Here is a 19025-nt window from a genome sequence, read left to right as displayed (position 1 = left end):
GGCTTTTGCCACCCATCATACTTGTTATTTTCTGTCTTAGCGTTCTGGGAACACTGCTCGTTTTGAGGGTTCTCTAACAGACCACTAGCCAATTTCTGATTGCCTTCCTCCCTTCATCTACTGGGCCATATCAAGGTAGCTAAGCTAGACTAACTCTGGCCCCATGGAATTGGAGGAGGAAAACACTGGATGTCCCTGTAGTTGGGGGAAGAAAACACTGGATGTCCCTGTAGTTGGGGGAAGAAAACACTGGATGTCCCTGTAGTTGGAGGAAGAAAACACTGGATGTCTCTGTAGTTGGAGGCCCAGGGCAATTTACTAGATACCTCTCAAAGGCAAATCTATTGTGGTCAACCATGGGACGTTGGGCCCTGCTGAAGGCTGATTATAAGTATCATAGACTTGGTCTTTATGAATGTCATTGGTGTGATTCTGCCTGAATTTGAAGACCAGATGAACTGTTGGCTGCTGCTAATCATGCAAACAATGGAAGAATCTAAATGGGCCCCCAATGCCATGTTGATTCTTGTGTATTTTCCTTTAGCTCTGTAGGTACCTTTTCCATCACGGTGTTGTTTTGTGTAAGCAGTAGCTTTTTTCCTGTAGTAAAGGATCTCAAATTGAGACACGCACGTTCTAGGGGAGAAAAGTCAGGCACAACCTAGTGTATTTCAAGTCCTCAGAGCTATCGTAACAGCACTGATCTCCATAGAAATCCTGATATTTTAATGAAATTGTGTCCCTAAGCTATGCTGACAATTTGCAACAAGCCGTTCATCAGCCTGCGTTAAGTAGTAAGGCTTTGCTAGGCCAAGCAAAAAGTCGACATTGTTACTCTGACATCCTAATGCTATCTATACGTTTAAAGTGATCCTTTTCTCATTTCCTTATTTAAATATCATTGTCTAAGGTATATTGCTTTTTCCCTGGAAGGAATTATTTTAAGAACCCTAAATCACATAGTTGGTATGTCCTCTTGGAAGGCCAAAGTGCTCCTGCGGCAAATGGCCACCAGCCTGGTCCTTCCCAGGGCTGCCATCAAGCCACAGCCATTCCATGTGCTAGCTGTCCCGTGGGGTTCTCTAGAATTGCTAGCCAAGTCTGCCCTGATGCAAATGACCTTCCTTTTTTTTTTTTTTTTTTTAAATTTTACCCTAAGTTCTGGGATACATGTGCAGAACGTGCAGGTTTTTTACATAGGTATACATGTGCCATTGTGGTTTGCTGCACCCATCAGCCTGTCATCCAGGTTTTAAGCCCCGCATGTGTTAGGTATTTGTCCTAATGCTGTCCCTCCCCTTGCCCCCTCACCCCCTGACAGGCCCTGGTGTGTGATGTTCCCCTCCCTGTGTCCATGTGTTCTCATTGTTCAGCTCCCACTTATGAGTGAGAACACGTAGTGTTTGGTTTTCTGTTCCTGTGTTAGTTTGCTGAGAATGATGGCTTCCAGCTTCATCCACGTCCCTGCAAAGGACATTAGCTCATTCTTTTTTATGGCTGCATAGTATTCCGTGGTGTATATGTGCCACATTTTCTTTATCCAGTCTATCATTGATGGGCACACAAATGACCTTCCTTAGCACAACTCTTTAACTGGGTGCAGTTCTGATTCTACCGCTAGGTTTTGAATTAGGATGCAGGAGGGGAATGTAGTGGGTGGACATGCGTGTGGTGCAGTGGGCAGAAACAAGCCCTTGGCACAGGATGGCGATCACTTGGCCTTTGTCAGGAGTGCTGTGGGTATCTTTTCCCAGTTCATAGCTTTTGATGAAAATAAACTTAGTTTTATGTCATTGAGCATATTGTTTCCTCAGTAGTTGTGCTTTTTGTGTATTACCAAAGTCTTCTCTGACCTGTGGGCATGAAGACAGTCCTGTATTTTATCTGAAGGTGTTGCTTTCACATTTGGGTCTATAATCCACTAAGAATGGATTTATTTAGGTAGAATGAAGTGGGGGTGCAATTTAATTTTTTTTTCCTACATGGATATTCATTTGTCCCAGCACCACATGCTAAAAAGACTGCCCTGTCCTTGCTGCTCCAAGTTGCCATTGTGGTCATAAAGCAAGTATCTGTGAATGTGTGATTCTGTTTTGGGGCTTTCTGTTTTGTTCCACTGGCAAAGGCCTGGACGAATTGGCCAAGGCCATAGTGTCCCATCTCCCACAGCTGCAGAAGCTCCTCACCTTCCCAGCATCGGAAGTGCTAGACCTGGCTTTCTGCTCGTTTTCATAGCTTCTAGACTCAAATTGCATCAAAACAGCCAAGACACTGTTATGAGTTTGACTGAAATTGCAGCGAATCTGTAGAGTGATTTAGGAAGACTTAATATCTCAAAATTATATTGGATCTTCCAATCCAAGAGTCTAGTCTATTTCATCATTTGTTTAGGTCTTTCCTAATGTATTTCAGTAAGATTTTATAATTTTAGCCGTAAAGGTCTGGCACATCTTCTGTTAAGTTTATTTCTAGACATTTTATACTTTAAAATTTAATTTAAAATACCATTTACACAATTAACTTTTCTACTTGTTTCAGATGCATGAAAATGCGATTAATTTTTGTACATTGATTTTTTTTGTACATTGACTTGCTAACCTTATTAGAGTCTTTTTAATTCTGGTAATTCATGTGTAGGTTCAGCTTTTTAATGTGCATATTTGTTTTTTGTGATGACAGTTTTTCCCCCTAATTCTCTCTAATATATATAACTTTTATTTATTTTTCTTATGTTATTGCATTTGATAGGGCAGGCAGTACAACAGTGAATTGCCACAGTGATACAGACCATCATTATTTCACTGTTAATAAGATGTTCACTCTAGGTTTTTTAGTATTCCCTTCCATTCCTGGTTGGAGTTCTCATCTGGATTAGATGTTAAATTGTATCAAATCCTCTTTTTAAATTTAAATATTTTTTAAAATGAATTTGAAGTTGGGAGGTAACTGGTATCAAATACCCTTTTTGTATCTGTTGAGATGATCGTGTTTTTCTCTTTTAACCTGATAATGTGTTATATTATATTGATTTTAAATATTAAATTGCTATTTCATTCCTGGAATAAACCCAGCTTTTATACATTGCTACAATTTGTGCATACACACACACACACACACTTATATGTATATATATATTTTAGAATTTTTGCGCTTATATTCCAAATGAGATTGGTCCACACTTTGCCCATACTTTTCTTTTTTAGGTTTTGTTTTTAAGGTTATGCTAGCCTCATCGAATTAATTTAGAGATGTTCCTTTTTGTTTTTATGCTCTGTCATTCTTTGTTTCCTGGGTGACCAGGAGAACTCTTGGTGAAATGGCTCATCCTTGGTGTTTTCTTTGTAGAAAGACTTGAAAGTATGGGTTTACTTTCCATCTCGTGCTTTTCTGGGATGTCTTAACTGCCTGACACACACTAAACTTTTGAAGATTTGAGTTTTCTTAGTGTTGTGGCAGCTTTGTCAGCTAAAAACAGTTTGATGCTAAAGGAAGCTTAACCTCTCATGTTAATCTATTATTTATTTGTTTAACAGAGAAGTGATTGAAAAGAAGCCAGAAAAGTTTAAAGTCCAGTGTTTGACAGACATCAAAAACCTGTTTTTCCCCAATACAGAACCCTTTTATGCTGCTTTTGGAAACCGACCGGCTGTAAGTAGTAGATTGGGTGTAGAAAAACCCTTGAAATGACTGCGTTTTCTGGTTGCTGTCATCTGAAAGCCCTATCCTAGAACTATATGTAGAGTCAGATTCTCATCCTAGAAGCAGTAGCCTGGTGAAGAGCCACTTGCCTACATCTAAAGGGAAGGGGATTACAAATTGTCTTATGGCCTCCAGGGTTCTTTGAAGGTTGGCAAGTGGGTCAAAGCTTGAGATGTGGGACTTAAAACTCCAAATTCCAAATGATTCATTAAAGCAGTAAAGCGAGAACATGTAATCGGATTAGGTTCTTTCTACCAGAAGGGAACCGCAAAATTAGTCCTAACCATGATGGTGAATTCAGCATCTCACATCTAGTGTTGTCTCGTATCATGAAAGAAGCGCTTTGAGATTTTGCACGTATGCCCAAATTTACTAGAAAGCTAAGTATTCTAGAGAATGTAGTTAGGTACTAACTGCTCCGTCGGAAAGTCCTACTTTTGAAAATTATGGGAGATTTTCATGAAGTAGGAATATGGGTCAGAGAATAACCTGAAGGAATGTTAGAATTGCGCGACCTGATAGGTTGTCTTTTCTTTAACCCAGTCCTTGAACAGATGAGGGAGTTGAGGCCCAGAGAGCAAAACTAATTGAACAGTTTCCCATCGAAGGATATGCTTTCACTGGCCGGGCGCGGTGGCTCAAGCCTGTAATCCCAGCACTTTGGGAGGCCGAGACGGGCGGATCACAAGGTCAGGATATCGAGACCACCCTGGCTAATACGGTGAAACCCCGTCTCTACTAAAGAATACAAAAAACTAGCCGGGCGACGAGGCGGGCGCCTGTAGTCCCAGCTACTCGGGAGGCTGAGGCAGGAGAATGGCGTGAACCGGGAGGCGGAGCTTGCAGTGAGCTGAGATCCGGCCACCGCACTCCAGCCTGGGCGACAGAGCCAGACTCCGTCTCAAAAAAAAAAAAAAAAAAAGGATATACTTTCACTGCACCACTTTGAGGTAGAGCTCTGGTTAATGAAAATTTGGTATTTCATCAAATCAGAAATACCGTGGACTTGTTTTTACAATGAACTCTTTTTTTCTAATGAACACTTTAAATCACCTTTACCACATATAGGATGTGTATTCATACAAGCAAGTAGGAGTGTCTTTGAATAGAATATTTACTGTCAACCCTAAAGGAGAGCTGGTACAGGAGCATGCGAAGACCAACATCTCATCGTGAGTATTGTACATGTTTTATGTGATTATTATATCAGTACCATTATCTTAAAATGACGCTTCCCAGTTCGTGGTGTACCTCTTCCCCTTTGCTGCCTGCATGTTAATCTCTAATTCTTATAATGAAGAAATGTATTTCAACTCCTCATATTTTGTCCAAAACATAATTTTTAGACAGCTGGCACTGAATCAGAGCCCCTCTGGGTCTAAAATTTAAACTCGTGGTTAAATTCTGCTACAGAATGGAATTGAATGAATTTGAAAACTAGTAGTTTAGATTTGCCAAGTTAGGTTTGAAAGCCTAGAATGTGAATGAGAAATGTAACCAAACTGAAATATGTGAAGCTATATTTAAAGATGAGGAACTGTATATCTCTTCACATACCAAATGTTTCTTACCAGAGACATTGCTGTGTAATTGTTAAGAATTCCCCTCATATTTTTGGTCAAAGCCCAGTTTTCCTGAGTCAGTGGGCTACACGGGATTACTCTTTCTAATGCGGCATGCTTGTGTACTTAGAATCACTCTTGACTTTATCCTGTCCCCATCGGGTTCCTAACTTCTTAGAATGGAGAGCACTTCCTCCTTCCATGTTGTTGGGAGGTGGGCCCACTGGGTGACGTCAGCCCAGGCAGACCCTTGTCTTCCTGCCTTGTCCATTTCAGAGACCACATCTCTTCTGGTCTTGTCTGTGCAGACCTGGAAAAGAGCCTCTGGCAGGCCGGGTGCGGTGGCTCATGCCTGTAATCCCAGTACTTTGGGAGGCCGAGGCGGGTGGATCACCTGAGATTGGGAGTTCAAGACCAGCCTCACCAACATGGGGAAACCCTGTCTCTACTAAAAATAGAAAAATTAGCTGGGTGTGGTGGTGAATGCCTGTAATCCCAGCTACTCAGGAGGCTGAGGCAGGAGAATCGCTTGAACCCAGGAGGCGGAGGTTGCTGTGAGCCGAGATCGCGCCATTGCACTCCAGCCTGGGCAACAGAGCTAGACTCCATCTCCCAAAAAAAAAAAAAAAAAAAAAGCCTCTGGCCTTAGTGACCCCAGAGAGTCCAAGGGGGTCCTCTTTATCTGGAGGAGTTAGACTAGGGGAATTTGGTTCTAGGAGATTACTATGGATTAGTTTTCTCCATGTAGCTCCTGTGATTTTAGATAGATAGAGAGCTAAGTTCCCTCAAGGGCAGATTTTTACTTTCAAGATGGTCCTTACACCAGTTGGATTCTAATTGAGTGTCAGCAGGGCAGTTCTAGACTAACAGGAGTCCTGGGACTGCCCTACAAGACTCCTCTAACCCTACAGTCATGCCAGTACCCAAGCGCAGTCCTCAAGGGTTGTGCAGGGAGGGGAGGATGGAGCCAAGGCCCTGTTCCCTCCTGTAGAAGGCGAGTCAGTGTCAGGCTGCTTCCTGATTGGCAGAAAAACAGGAGGAACTTGATTCCTTTTTTAACCCTTCCTTGCAGTTTCTGCTGCCTCTTCTATTCTAAGTGGCTGACTGTGACAATGTCTCGTTCTTGCTCCCCCCTCATTCCCCAGGCTGGAGAGGACCTAGTGGGTTTCTGTTTAGGATCTGTGTTAGTCTGTTTTCAGGCTGCTAATAAAGACACGGACCCAAGGCTGGGTAATTTATACAGGAAAAAGGATGTAGGCCGGGCGCGGTGGCTCACACCTGTAATCCCAGCACTTTGGGAGGCTGAGGCGGGTGGATCACCTGAGGTCACGAGCTCAAGACCAGCGTGACCAACACGGTGAAACCCCATCTCTACTAGAAATACAAAAAAAAAAAAAAAAGCCGGACATGGCAGCTTGCACCTGTAATCCCAGCTACTTGGGAGGCGAAGGCAGGAGAATCACTTGAACCCGGGAGGCGGAGGTTGCAGTGAGCCAAGATCGCACCACTGCCCTCCAGCCTGGGTGACAGAGTGAGACTCCATCTAAAAAAAAAAAAAAATGGGGAGGCCTCACCGTCATGGTCAAAGGCAAGGAGGATCAAGTCATGTCTTACATGGATGGCAGCAGGCAGAAAGAGAGCTCGTGCAGGGAATCTCCCCCTTATAAAACCATCAGATCTCATGCGACTTACTCACTATCACGGGGACAGCATGGGAAAGACCTGCCTCCATGATTCAGTTAACTTCCACTGAGTCCCTCCCACAACACGTGGGAATTTAAGATGAGATTTGGGTGGGGACACAGCCAAACATATCAGGATCGAAAAGAACTTTCAACCAGTGAGACACTGTCCAGGAATGGGAAAGCGGCAGGTCTTGCCATGAGGTGCATGCAAAAGGGACTCCAGCATCTGAGAGGGTTTGGCTAGGTGGCCTCTGAGGTCCATTGCATTGACGGAGGCTCTAGGGTTAACATGCACACCTCGCCCATGGCTTGGCCTGGGGTGGAGCTCTGCAGACTTACTTGACTCATTACCAGGGGAGGTTGTCGATTTACACCTGGACTGGAGGCGGGGTTGTTCCTGTGAGAGAGGAAATCTCCTCCCCCAGGGGGCTTACATTTCTCTGGCACTGAACTTGGTATAGCTATTTCTGAGCCAAGTAAGTGCTTGTCGTTCAGAACTGGGACAGTCATCTGAAATGTCTTCAGATGGATGGGGCCACACAGGGGGAGCAGCTCAGTTCTTTCTCCCTTTCGTTTGTGAGCGTCTGTGCATAAGCTGTGCCTGCTCCCGAGGAGCCCTGTGCGTGGAGGTCGGTCTGGGGGAGGCGCGCAGATGAAACTCGGCCTGGCTGCTCAGAGAGTGTGAGAGTGGGTTTGCGTCCAGTGCCCGCCGCAGCCTTGCAGTCAAGCCTGCAGGGAGGGGCCCTCCTGCTGCAGCCACAAACCTCAGACAAATAAGTCTGAAAGCTGGGAGGTATTTTAAAAATCTGTCTGTTTGTTTGAATCCCCAGGAAAGACATAACTCTTAGTTTTATATTAGGAGACATCATTTTTCCATTTTGTGCAAGCACGCTGTTTCTCAAAAGTCCTTTGGAGGTCCTTTATTAAATATACACACTCAGCCTCATTTAATACATTATTTTATACTTCAGAACATGCGATTTAGGTTCTTAGCAATTTGGAACTAGACAGGGATCAGTGACTGTCAGGGAGGAATCTGGGGATGGCTGGCAGAGGACTGGGTGTGCCAGAATCTCAGTTTGGAGGTGCCTGGAGGTCTGAACATGCATATTCAATATAGCAACTTTCTTTTCATAGTATAAGCCACAGAAACTAACATGCCACATATTTTTGGGCATGCAAATAAAAAGAGAGCAAGAGAACGTTGTAGGAAGCATTGGGAAGCCCTGCTCTAATTCACCTCCACACACTATAAAGATGAAGGGCGCCGAGAGGGCAAGAGAATTGTCCAAGGTTACAGCAACCAGGAGAGCCCAGGTCTCTTGACCGTCATGGCAACCGGGGCTTTTTTCTCTAAGACGTGTTCATAATTTGTCGCTTAGATACATTTGAGCACCCAGTATACATTATTTTAATGTTGCCTATGTTATTTTATTTAATTAACCTTAAAACTGTGGCCTAGTTTTTATTTTCCTTCCTTTACAGTGGAGGAAATTGGCTTAGCTAGATTATGCCATTTGCCCAAGATCACGCAGCTAGTAAATGGCAGAGCTGAAGGTCAAATGAATGTCTCTGTAACCCCAGGACCCAGCTCCTTTTCACTATGCAATGAAGCAGTCTCTGTCTGGTGCTCCAAAGACGTGCCTGGTCTGTGATTCTTCCCCCGATGTCCCGTATGTGACCCCTGCAGCAGGTGCTATCCCTTGGCCATGCTGACGTCCTCCTGCCGTCTTTTGCTTGGCTGTCTCCCCTTCTCCTGTCCTTCAAGTGAAGTCGGGTCCCACCCACCTCTTCCCCAGAGCCTTCTCTGATGCCTCCTTTGTATGCTCTTCATTTTTATCTCTCATTTTCAATTAGTCGATAACAAATGATTCTAGAATGGCTTCAGTCGTGTCAATAAGTAGGCCATCTGCTCCTTGAGGTTGTGGATCTCTCTTGACTTCTACATGCAGCCCCGGGGTGCAGAGCTGGTGTCACTCCGTGGCAGTGACAATGTCCCTTTCCTTCCAGGTATGTCAGACTCTGTGAAGTAGTCGACCACGTGTTCCCGTTGCTGAAAAGAAGCCATTCTTCAGACTTCCCCTGTTCGGATACCTTCAGTAACTTCACCTTTTGGAGAGAGCCACTGCCACCTTTTGAAAACCAGGACATTCATTCTGCCTCAGCGTAAAATGTCCCAAGCAGCCTCTTGCCAGCAGTGCAGAGCCTGGTTGTCACCCATTAAAGGATAAATCTCCTGGGAGTGCACCGCTCCACCTGGGAGCCTGGCGCGTCGTCATTGGCCTGACAGCAGAGAGAATTGAGAAGCATTTCTCCTCTGCCCCACCCTGAGGCTTACATTTCTAAGCAAGTAGGAAGGGAGCACTTTCTAGGCGAGGAGTTGGGCGCATTTGTACCGTGAAAAGCATTCCACAGTTGTGGCTTAATGCCAGTTACGATGCTGCCTTTCCGGCCTGCCCCAGCAAGTAGCTATTCACGTGCAGTTTGGGGCTGTGAAACCTAGGCAGAAGGTGGCTGTCTGAGGGCTGTCCCTGCCTAGGACAGGGTCAATCGAGGAATGCCAGATACGCACGGTTTTTGGCAAAGTAGGGGGTGCATTTCCATTATAGCAATGTTAGTGCCACCACCTTCTGAATACAGTGGGGAGGGCTGTGAAGGCTCATGTGACCTGGATCTGAGGTCTCTGATAGAAATTCAGACGTCACTGGGTCCAGGCCTGGCCTCAGACTTGGCCTCGTGGATGGGCCCCTTACAGTATTTGCTGACTAGTCTCATTTTTAGGTGATAAGTTTTTCTTTAATTCCTTTTGTTAAAGATAGTCTATTTAATTGGCATATTTCCCTCAGTTTTTGTGGCTCAAGGCTGAAATATTTATGCCTTAATGTATCTATGGCAGATATTTTATTTAGAATGCGCTTCATCTAGCTCATGGTAACTTTGCAATGCCTTAGATTAAAATGATAGTAAATATTACTAAGGCAGTATTTTGAATGAGTTCGACACTGCCGGCTTCCTTCCGTCCAGCAAGGTGGTGCTGACTATGTGGACTTGAGCACACTTATGCCAAATGATAATGATAATTGACTTCTATTGAGAGCTCTCCAAAGAAACTGGTTAGTTTTAAGAAAATAGTTTCAAGAAGTTAAACTATATTCTTTTAGATATTATTTATTGTTTTACTCTGATTAGGTTACTGTGATAGGCATTTTAGTCATGTTCTTTCTATACCACTGTCATTAATATATTAAAAAGACGTATGTGTTAGACTATCCAAAGGGCCTTATTCTCTCTTTCTCATAGACTGATCTTTTGGGATTTATGAGTCATTTATTTTCCTTAGCTTTTTCCACTCAAGTTAAGGGCAAGTGAAAAAGTAATAATTTGAGTGGCATTCTTTAAGCTGACAGAATGTGATTCTTTTACTTGTTTATTACACTGGCTTGTGGACAGAACAGTTTGAAAAGTGAAAGAATTATTTTGGTAAAAGAGTTTGCTTTACTTTTCGAAGCATTATTTTTTTAAAGAGTGTTTTACTCCAACGATTGAAACATTTTCCTATTTAAATTTCCTTGTTTGAATCACAGGAGGCAAAAAATGGAACAGTTGAATGAAATTTTACTCTTTCTGTGAAAGAAAATCCACAGAGTTGTTGCCTCCGTTTAGTTGGTGGGCCCTGTTAGCATTGGATGCCTTTGCCAAATGGTTCGTGTGGACACACAAAGGCAAACATAGATCTGCCATCAATTGCGATTTCTGTAGAAACACGGATGTGCATGTGCAGATTCCTTTTGAAGATATTAAAAATAATTAAAAATAGTCCTGCCTGAGGTTGCAGTGAGCCGAGATGGCGCTACTGCACTCCAGCCTGGGTGACAGTGTGAGAATCCATGTCAAAAAAAAAAAAAATTGGCCTGCCTTAACTAACTTCTCTGCACCTGTTCACTAGTAACCTAAAGAGGCTATATTCATTATTTATGCAATGAGGGTATTTGAGTGAATTTTAACTGCTCTGAACTAAGTATAAGCTCATGGGCCTGCGAAGGTTCACAGTTTCTCCTTTGCACCTGGGAGGAACTTTGGCTGTGAGAATGGGGGGACGTATCCCCCATGCAGTTTGCAGTCGGGCAACCCTCTGCCCCAGCACACTCTGCAGGCGGAGTTTTCAGAACATGCAATTTTGGACCCCGAATTTTGATGTACCTTAAACTTCCACATCACTGCACTATGAAACAGAGCATGCCTTCCAGAAAGTCACACTCTCAGATCTGTGTCAAGTTCAATGTGAGCCCTGGCAAGGCTGGCATATTAACACCTGCCTTCTGGCTTCTGAAAGTGAGATTTCTATATGGGCTGCACTCACGCATATGCAAGTTGGTTTATCTTTGTGTCCATGACTATAACCCAGTGATGCTGAGGTCATGTTTTGGAATGCTGTATTTGGACCACACATTTCAAAGTTGCCCTATGGAAATGAATCCCACTTAGTGACAAGTCATCAGATGTTTGTCACATGTGATGAAGAAAAATATGTATACCTGGCATAGAGAAAAATATATACCTGGTACATTGGAGAAAAATAACTACACTTTCAAAGAGAATTCCCTTTGCAGTTTTATGTTTGGATTACCACTGTAAGCATATTTTATTTACATTTGATCTGTATTTGTATATGCTGGTGCAACGATAAAAATCACTGTGATACTTCATTGTGTTGTACTGGATGCAAAGCTAGAAAATATTGCAATAAATGAGACCGATGAAAGACTTCTCTGAAAATCAGGTGTGTGAATTTTTTTTTTTTTTTTTTTTTTTTTGAGACGGGGTCTCGCTCTGTCACCCAGGCTGGAGTGCAGTGGCTGGATCTCAGCTCACTGCAAGCTCCGCCTCCCAGGTTTATGCCATTCTCCTGCCTCAGCCTCCCGAGTGGCTGGGACTACAGGCGCCCGCCACCTCGCCCGGCTAGTGTTTTGTATTTTTTAGTAGAGACAGGGTTTCACCGTGTTAGCCAGGATGGTCTCGATCTCCTGACCTCGTGTGTGAATTTTAAATAGTTTTTGGTAAGTTACTCGGTTGTTGATTTTTCTGGGGTGTGTTATCAAGCATATTCTAAAAAAAAATCTTCAGGCTATGAATTGTTCACTATTTGGAATACATGTTTTTCCTGATGTTTTAGATTTAAATGGGTAAAAGACCAACCTTCTCTATGCACTTGGGAGGGAGGGGAGAGATGAAAAAAGAGAGGAGAAGGCTGTACCCAGGATCCCTCCCTGCCCTGGTGGGATGATTCAGGAGGAGGGAGGTTTCAATCAAGTGAATTTCATGAAGTGCCTCTCAGGGCCTGACCTAGAATCGTGCTTAGCCCATGGGGGTTCCCCAGCCTCACATCTGCTGTCCTCATTTTTTCGACTCTTCTCTGTGGTGAACCCCAGATTCATTTTTCATTTTGAATGAATCAAAATCCTTGACTAGTGCAATCATAGAAGCTGAAAACTGTCATAATTCCTATTGATTTTACATGTGGATGTGGCTGGAGACTTCCTATTGATTTACCTGCATCAGCCTAAGCGTTTTCGGAATAAATGGAAAAGTATTGGCCCCCTAAATGCAACACAGCTGGTCAAGATACTAGGCTGAATTCCTAACGAAGCCCACATCCAAACGGTTCATCTCTAGGTGCCTGTAGGATTAATGCTTTTGCGTCGTAAGAAACAACACCTTCTCATTTTGTTGAACACTGTCACGGATCTGTTCCAACTCAGACTTCAGTGTGTGGGCTCTTTTAAAATAAAAATTCATCTAGATGATTGTCTTCGGCCTGTTGATGCCCACGTGCTGGCGGAACTCTGCAGGCAGCTGTCACGTGTGCGGGGGAAAGGAGCTCGGGGGCTTGGATTTCCCCAGTGTCTCAGCTGTGATCGCCTGAATGTTAAAAAGGCTTTACAGCTTGGTTCTCAAACACGGACACATCAGCACTCTTGCATCAGAAGCCGAGGAAGGTTGACGATGGGGCTATTGACCATCAGCATCGGACCCCAGAGTGCCCTTTCCAGGAAAAGGGAATGCACGTGGCCCTACTACAGCCCTAGAACAGGGGAACTGTCCTGGAGGAAAGTTAAGTTGTCCCCATCTTAAAAAATTAAAAAACTGGCTCCTATAAGGCTAGGCACAGTGGCTCATGCCTGTAATCCCAGCACTTTGGGAGGCTGAGGCAGGCGGGTTATCTGAGGCCCAGGAGTTCGAGACCAGCCTGGCCAACATGGTGAAACCCCGTCTCTACTAAAAAAAAACCCAAATATTAGCTGGGCGTGGTGGCACGCGCCTGTGATCCCAGCTACTCAGGAGGCTGAGGCAGGAGAATCATTTGAACTTGGGAGGCGGAGGTTGCAGTGAGCTGAGATCGCACCACTGCATTCCAGCCTGGGCAACGAGTGAAACTCCATCTCAAAAACAAAACAAAACAAAAAAACTGGCTCCTACAATAGAAACTTGGTGCGGCCTAATCCACTGCTTCAGGAGAGATTTGTCCCGTCTCCACTCACATTTGTCTGCCTCTGCTCTTTATTACTTTAAGACTATTTTATTATTATTATTTTTGGGAGACAGGCTCTTGCTCTGTCGCCCAGACTGGAGTGCAGTGGCGCGATCATAGCTCACTGTAACATCGAATTCCTGGCCTCAGGCAATCCCCCGGCTCTGGCTTCAAGTAGCTAGGACCACAGGCACATGCCACCACACCTGGCTCATTTTTGACCACTCCCCTTCGTATTTTATATTTTGTCTTCAGACCAGTGCTGTGCCCCATCTCTGCCTTAAACTAAAAGTGGTGAAAATGCCAGTAGGTTTTCTGCCTTTCTGCTTCCAACCCTTTTTTCAAACTCCTGCTGCATCAAAGGTGGTGACCAGTGTCACTCCCATTGCAAGCCAGGCAGGGAGCTTGGAACCTGAGGGAAACCAGAACATGAGCAGACAGAACCTGACCCTGGAAGTCAGTGGGCCCAAATGGCCACCGGGGGGCACAATCGCTTTTGGTTTGGCAGCACAGCCTTTTTTTTTTTTTTTTTTTTTTTTTTTTTTTTGTAAAGTCTCCGCTTTGACAAAGGCCCCTTCCCGGGTAGTGCTGGCCTTGGAGACCAGCCAGGCTGTGGATCCGACTTGTGGGCAGAGGGGGGAGTTCCTCAAGGGGACTGTTTTGGTATCAACGTGACTGCAGTTGGCACAGCCCAAGGTCAACAACACTTATTGGCTGGAAAGGGTGCTGTCTGGTTGTGTTTGTTCAGGTCTAAAAACCGTTTAGATCTGCGGTTCTCTAAGTGTAGTCTGCAGTTCCAGCACGAGGGAACTTGTTAGAAATGCAAATGCTTCGGCCCTTACCCTAGACCTGCTGAATCTCACCGTGGGTGGGCGTGGGGCCTGGTTATCTGTTTTAAGAAGTCCTTCCGGGGATTCTGTCTCACGTACACGTTGGAGAAGCAGGGTTTAGACGATGCAGTGGAGGCCCTGCATCCTGCTCCCAGGTAGCCTCTTCCATATTGCTCAGCTCACATCTGACTTTAATTTAGCCTGGCCAGAGCAACGCTCACTGCCCAGAGCTCAGGCAGATCTGCCGCAGGAGGGAAGCCCCTGCCTGGAAAGATTGTCTTCTCCTGGCCACGCCTGAGAAGGAGCTTGGAAGCTCAGTACAGGAGCTCGCTTGAGTCACAAGGTGTCGTTGTGATCCTTTGCTACACTGCTTCTAGCCTGAGACACCTTCCCAGGGATGTGGGCCGGCTCAGGCCGGGAGGGGATTCCAGGCCTTGCAGCTTGGAGCGTGTGGTGTGTGTGTGTGTGTGTGTGTGTGTGTGTGTGTGTGGTGGGGTTTGGAGGGGGTGTGCATGTGAAGGAGCAGGCCTGGGCTGTGCCCAGATTGCTAATGGCTCCCTTCCTCCCCAAAATTGTTGGAGCCTGGAGGTGCCTGTCCTGATGCCAGTGATCTTTTCATTGGTGCAGGAAGTCCATTCAGCCCTGCATTGCTTTTAATGAGTTTTGCAAGCAAGTGGCCTCTTCCTGTGACTCATTCTGCCTTTTGTGCACCGGAGATTGTGGTTTTAAGTTTCACTTTGGAAAGTAACCACCACTTCTGCTGCTTTCTCCCTGTTGGAATCTGAACAAGTTACATTCATTTTGCAACAAAGAAATGTAAATGTAGGAGCCGCCAGTCATATTTCTGCTCTGATTGTAAAAACATCCTTTTCCGAGATGGTTGACAGAGCCAAGCTAAGAAGAAATGGTTTATATTTTCAAGTAACACATTCATTTGGGAACTCCATATTTCCCGCTCCTCCCACCCATCAAGTTTGCTTTTGTTCTGTGTCTTATTGATTCATATTTCAGGGAGATCCTAAAAAATAAACAGTGCTTGTTGGTTGAGTGAGGCGCTTAACCTCTATTTTATTGAAAGAGACTTCATTCTGGACCAACGTTTGTGTTCTTCCTTCATGCAGTACACAGAGGATGACCATAACGATGACTTCTTGCACAGTGAAGTTTTTCCTTCGGACCTTACACACAAATCCGCTTATGGTATAAGATGAATTTCTTATAGATGAATTTCTTAGGATAGTGAATCCTAAGATGAATAGATGAATTTCTTAGGATTAGTGAATATATGTTAAGTGGACAAATATTATACAATATTTTTCCTCAAATTTAAATAATGTAGGCATATTTAAAATGTTGGTGTTGAACTAAATTTTTAATATAACTTTATTTAAATATGTACAAACATTTAACAGTAGCTCTTATAGCATTATAAAACCAAAATGTGTTTAAGTACATATAAAACTATAGTGCTAATTAGCTGGACACAGTGGTTCACGCATGTAATCCCAGCACTTTGGGAGGCTGAGGTGGGTAGATCACTTGAGATCGGGAGTTCGAGACCAGCCTGGCCAACATGGTGAACCCTTGTCTCTACCAAAAATACAAAAATTAGCCGGGCGCGGTGCCATATGCCTGTAATCCCAGCTACTTGGGAGGCTGAGGCAGGAGAATTGCTTGAACCCTGGAGGCAGAGGTTGCAGTGAGCCAAGACTGCGCCATTGCACTCCAGCCTGGGCAACAAAATGAGACTGTGTATCAAAAACAAAAACCAAAACAAAAATTATAGTGCTAACAGAGTTCAAATTAATATTAATGGTATGTGGTGGAAAGTGCTGATGTATTGAAGCTAGTGAAATGATGTTGGATTTGGGCTTATAATAGATGGATCTGTGCTTTTTGTTTTATCTGTCAACTTGATTCTTCTGACTTGAGCATAATGGACCACCATTAAAATCGTCATTATAACACTGACTTCTACAAAATGCAGTAATGAGAAAGTTCTTATTCCATATTGACATCCACTTTGACTGCCAATGAACTGTTGCAAATTTTTACAACAACGATAGGATCTCCTTGATCCATTGTCTCACAGGACAAATGTGGCGCTGACTTGAATTTGGGGACTTTAAAGTTCAGCCAGACTTCATGGTCCTGATTTTCTCTTTTTGAAGTGCTGTAAAGCCTTGGTTTGGAGGTTACATGATCATTTCGCTTACTCAAATCCTTGGCACACTTAGGGATGTAAATGATGCGGTCCTGCATTCCGATCCATCCTTGGGCAAAGCTCAGAGGTTTCATGGGTGAGTAGAGCTGCTTCTTCCATTGGGAGGAGAGAGGAGCAGGTGAAGAGACCTGCAGGAAGCCACTTCCAGACCTGCATGCGGCCTGCCGCCCTCTAACATCACGTGGAGGGGCTGGGTGTCTAAAGGAATGGGTGGGTAATCCTATTTTTAGAGAGCCAAAGCAATTTTACAACTTCTCATAATGGTTTTGCTTGCTTTGGGAGCAAGCTCGTGGATGGGCAGGTGATAACCTTTGCATAGATTTTTGGGGGCCCTGTGATGGGAGGGAGCTTTCCTTGGGGACCAGGGACACTGGTCTGGGTACCTCTCATTCCCACAGGCACCTCCTGTTGCAGGAACGGGGTCAGGGTGCGAGGTAGCTAAGCAGTCTCAAAAGCCTAAAGTCTGAACTGATTCATGAAGTGCCTGGAGAAAAGATAGGGCAAGGGATCTTAGCATGACACCACCAGATGAGTGGGATGGGGCAGGGGTGGACTTATGCACCCACCTTTCCACCCCTGAGACACCAGGCTGATCAGAAAGCGCCACCCGCTGGGGATTCTGGAGATGCCCTTGACGTCCATGGGAGGAGGAAGACTTTGACCTTGATTTGACTTTGGCTCAGAGGAGGCCTGGTTTTTTCTTTCCACAGCAGCAGCAGCAGCACCTGGCAGTCAGCATCGTTCCACCACAGTGTGAAACCACTGGCTGATGTGTAAAGGTGAATTTCAGACCCGGGGGTAGTCTAGGGTGTCCATGTACAACGTGTGAAAGTGTGAGCTTTAAAAGGGCAAACATTAAAATTGAGGATGTCCTGTGAGTGCCTGGTAGTATCTCACTATGCTTGTGGATAACACATGGTTTTTTGGGGCACTCATAGGTGGTTGATATGCTTGTTCTTATATTCATTAAAGCTAGGGACTTCTCTCAACTGGCACAACAGTAGACAGCCTTTACAGTAATGCACCTTCGAACATCTCATCTGGCTGACAGCTTGCACATTTTTTTTTTTTCTTTGAGATGGAGTCTTGCTCTGCCACCCAGGCTGTAGTGCAATGGCATGATCTTGGCTCACTGCAACCTCCGCCTCCGAGGTTCAAGTGATTCTCCTGTCTCAGCCTCCCAAATAGCTGGGAGTACACACGCACGCCAGCGTGCCCAGCTAATTTTTGTATTTTTAGTAGAGATGGGGTTTCACCATATTGGCCAGGCTGGTCTTGAACTCCTGATCTCATGATCCACCTGTCTCAGCCTCCCAAAGTGCTGCGATTACTGGGGTGAGACTCCATGGCCACCTTCCTCTCCCCAGTGGAAGTCCCATGTACTTCTCAAGGCCCAGCATCAGCCTCACCTTCCCTGTGGTCTGTTTCAAGCAGACCCATACAAAGCTCTCTGTGCTTTGGAAACTGCCAGGTAAAACACAACTGCTTTATTATCATTGCTATTTCCAAATCACTGTTTATAGTCATTAACTTCATTTTGCTGAGGGGAAAATTGAAATTCAGAGACTTTTGCCTAAGGTCCTCTAACTAGTAAAAGACAGAACTAGGATTCAGGTCTCCAAATCCAGAATGATGAGAGTCATCAGGCTCTGTCTCACTGTTTCCAGCAGTTGAGCCCTGCATCCACCAAGAGTGACAGTCCTGTGGGCGGCCACTGGACAATGGAGGTGAAGTGGGGAGGCATCAGAGTGACAGCCACGTTGTGTGCTTTCTGCACGAGCCAGACCGCAAGACAATACTCAGAGAGAGGCAACAATATCCATCCTGGCTGAGCTGATGGTGGTGAGGGGCCACAGAGCCGTGAGAGTGACTTGGAGCAGCCTCCATGTATTCCTCAGTGTTGAATCATTGTGTGCACCCACAGAGCATTCGCTTTGTAAAAAAAGCTAACATTGTGAAAAATGGGGTAGGCACTTCCTGTTTTGACCAGGAACAAATGCAAACCAGACCCTGCTCCTCTCACCAGGCAGAGCTTGCTCTTTCAATTCAGAGATATCTGCAAGGACCCAATTATGCTGTGGTGTGGAATGAAACATTTATGTAAACTGAGGTTCCTGCCAAAGACACCATCTCTTGGCTGAATGGCAAGATTGGCCAGGACACCAGGAAGCTGAGACTGATTGGACACACAAGAGTGGGAGCTTGTGAGACAATGGGACACAGGACGAAGTAAATTATGTTTCTCTTCTGCCTTCTGTTCTTTGTCACTAATGTAACAATAGAATAATAATACAAAGGAGTGACGTGTTCAGTTGCTGAGTTCATGATGCATTATATCCTGGTGGAAATGCTCATTGGGGTGGGGCTTCCTGTATATGTGGGGGGCAGGGACAGGGAGTTTGGAGACCCTGAACCTCAGGAGATGTGGGAGAGATGGCTGCTTGCCCTCTGAAGAGTTCTGCTTTCCTTGCATATTGTAGAGTAGTGGCTGAAAAG

General features: G+C 44.8%; 1 protein-coding gene and 1 long non-coding RNA gene across 12 annotated transcripts in view; both read left to right on the top strand.

Annotated features, from left to right (window-relative positions):
* The window catches only part of LPIN1 (lipin 1), a 144806-nt gene extending 133084 nt beyond the window's left edge, over positions 1–11722 (top strand). For 7 of the 10 annotated variants that reach the window (XM_033176529.1, XM_033176532.1, XM_033176535.1 and 4 more), the window contains 3 exons: positions 3534–3648; positions 4768–4871; positions 8957–11711. In XM_033176529.1, the coding sequence (XP_033032420.1) occupies positions 3534–3648; positions 4768–4871; positions 8957–9116 (379 nt within the window). In that variant the 3' untranslated portion in view covers positions 9117–11711. Of the gene's footprint in view, positions 1–3533; positions 3649–4767; positions 4872–8956 lie in introns of all 10 variants that reach the window. The other 3 variants (XM_033176525.1, XM_033176527.1, XM_033176526.1) reach the window with 3 other exon arrangements.
* A 1882-nt stretch (positions 11723–13604) lies between these two features.
* LOC117062714 lies at positions 13605–18816 on the top strand. Of its 2 annotated transcripts, XR_004428507.1 has the most exons (4): positions 13605–14460; positions 15427–15505; positions 16543–17308; positions 18197–18816. It is a non-coding gene; the product is annotated as an uncharacterized LOC117062714 (long non-coding RNA). The 2 variants fall into 2 exon arrangements; XR_004428506.1 differs by having other exon boundaries at positions 13605–15505.
* Positions 18817–19025: the final 209 nt, after the last annotated feature.

This window comes from Trachypithecus francoisi, unplaced genomic scaffold (genome assembly GCF_009764315.1).
Source record: "Trachypithecus francoisi isolate TF-2019V2 unplaced genomic scaffold, Tfra_2.0 Lachesis_group17, whole genome shotgun sequence".
In the NCBI taxonomy this organism is placed as follows: domain Eukaryota; kingdom Metazoa; phylum Chordata; class Mammalia; order Primates; family Cercopithecidae; genus Trachypithecus; species Trachypithecus francoisi.
Note: the sequence above shows the minus strand (reverse complement) of the source record. Positions and strands in the feature narration are given on the sequence as shown.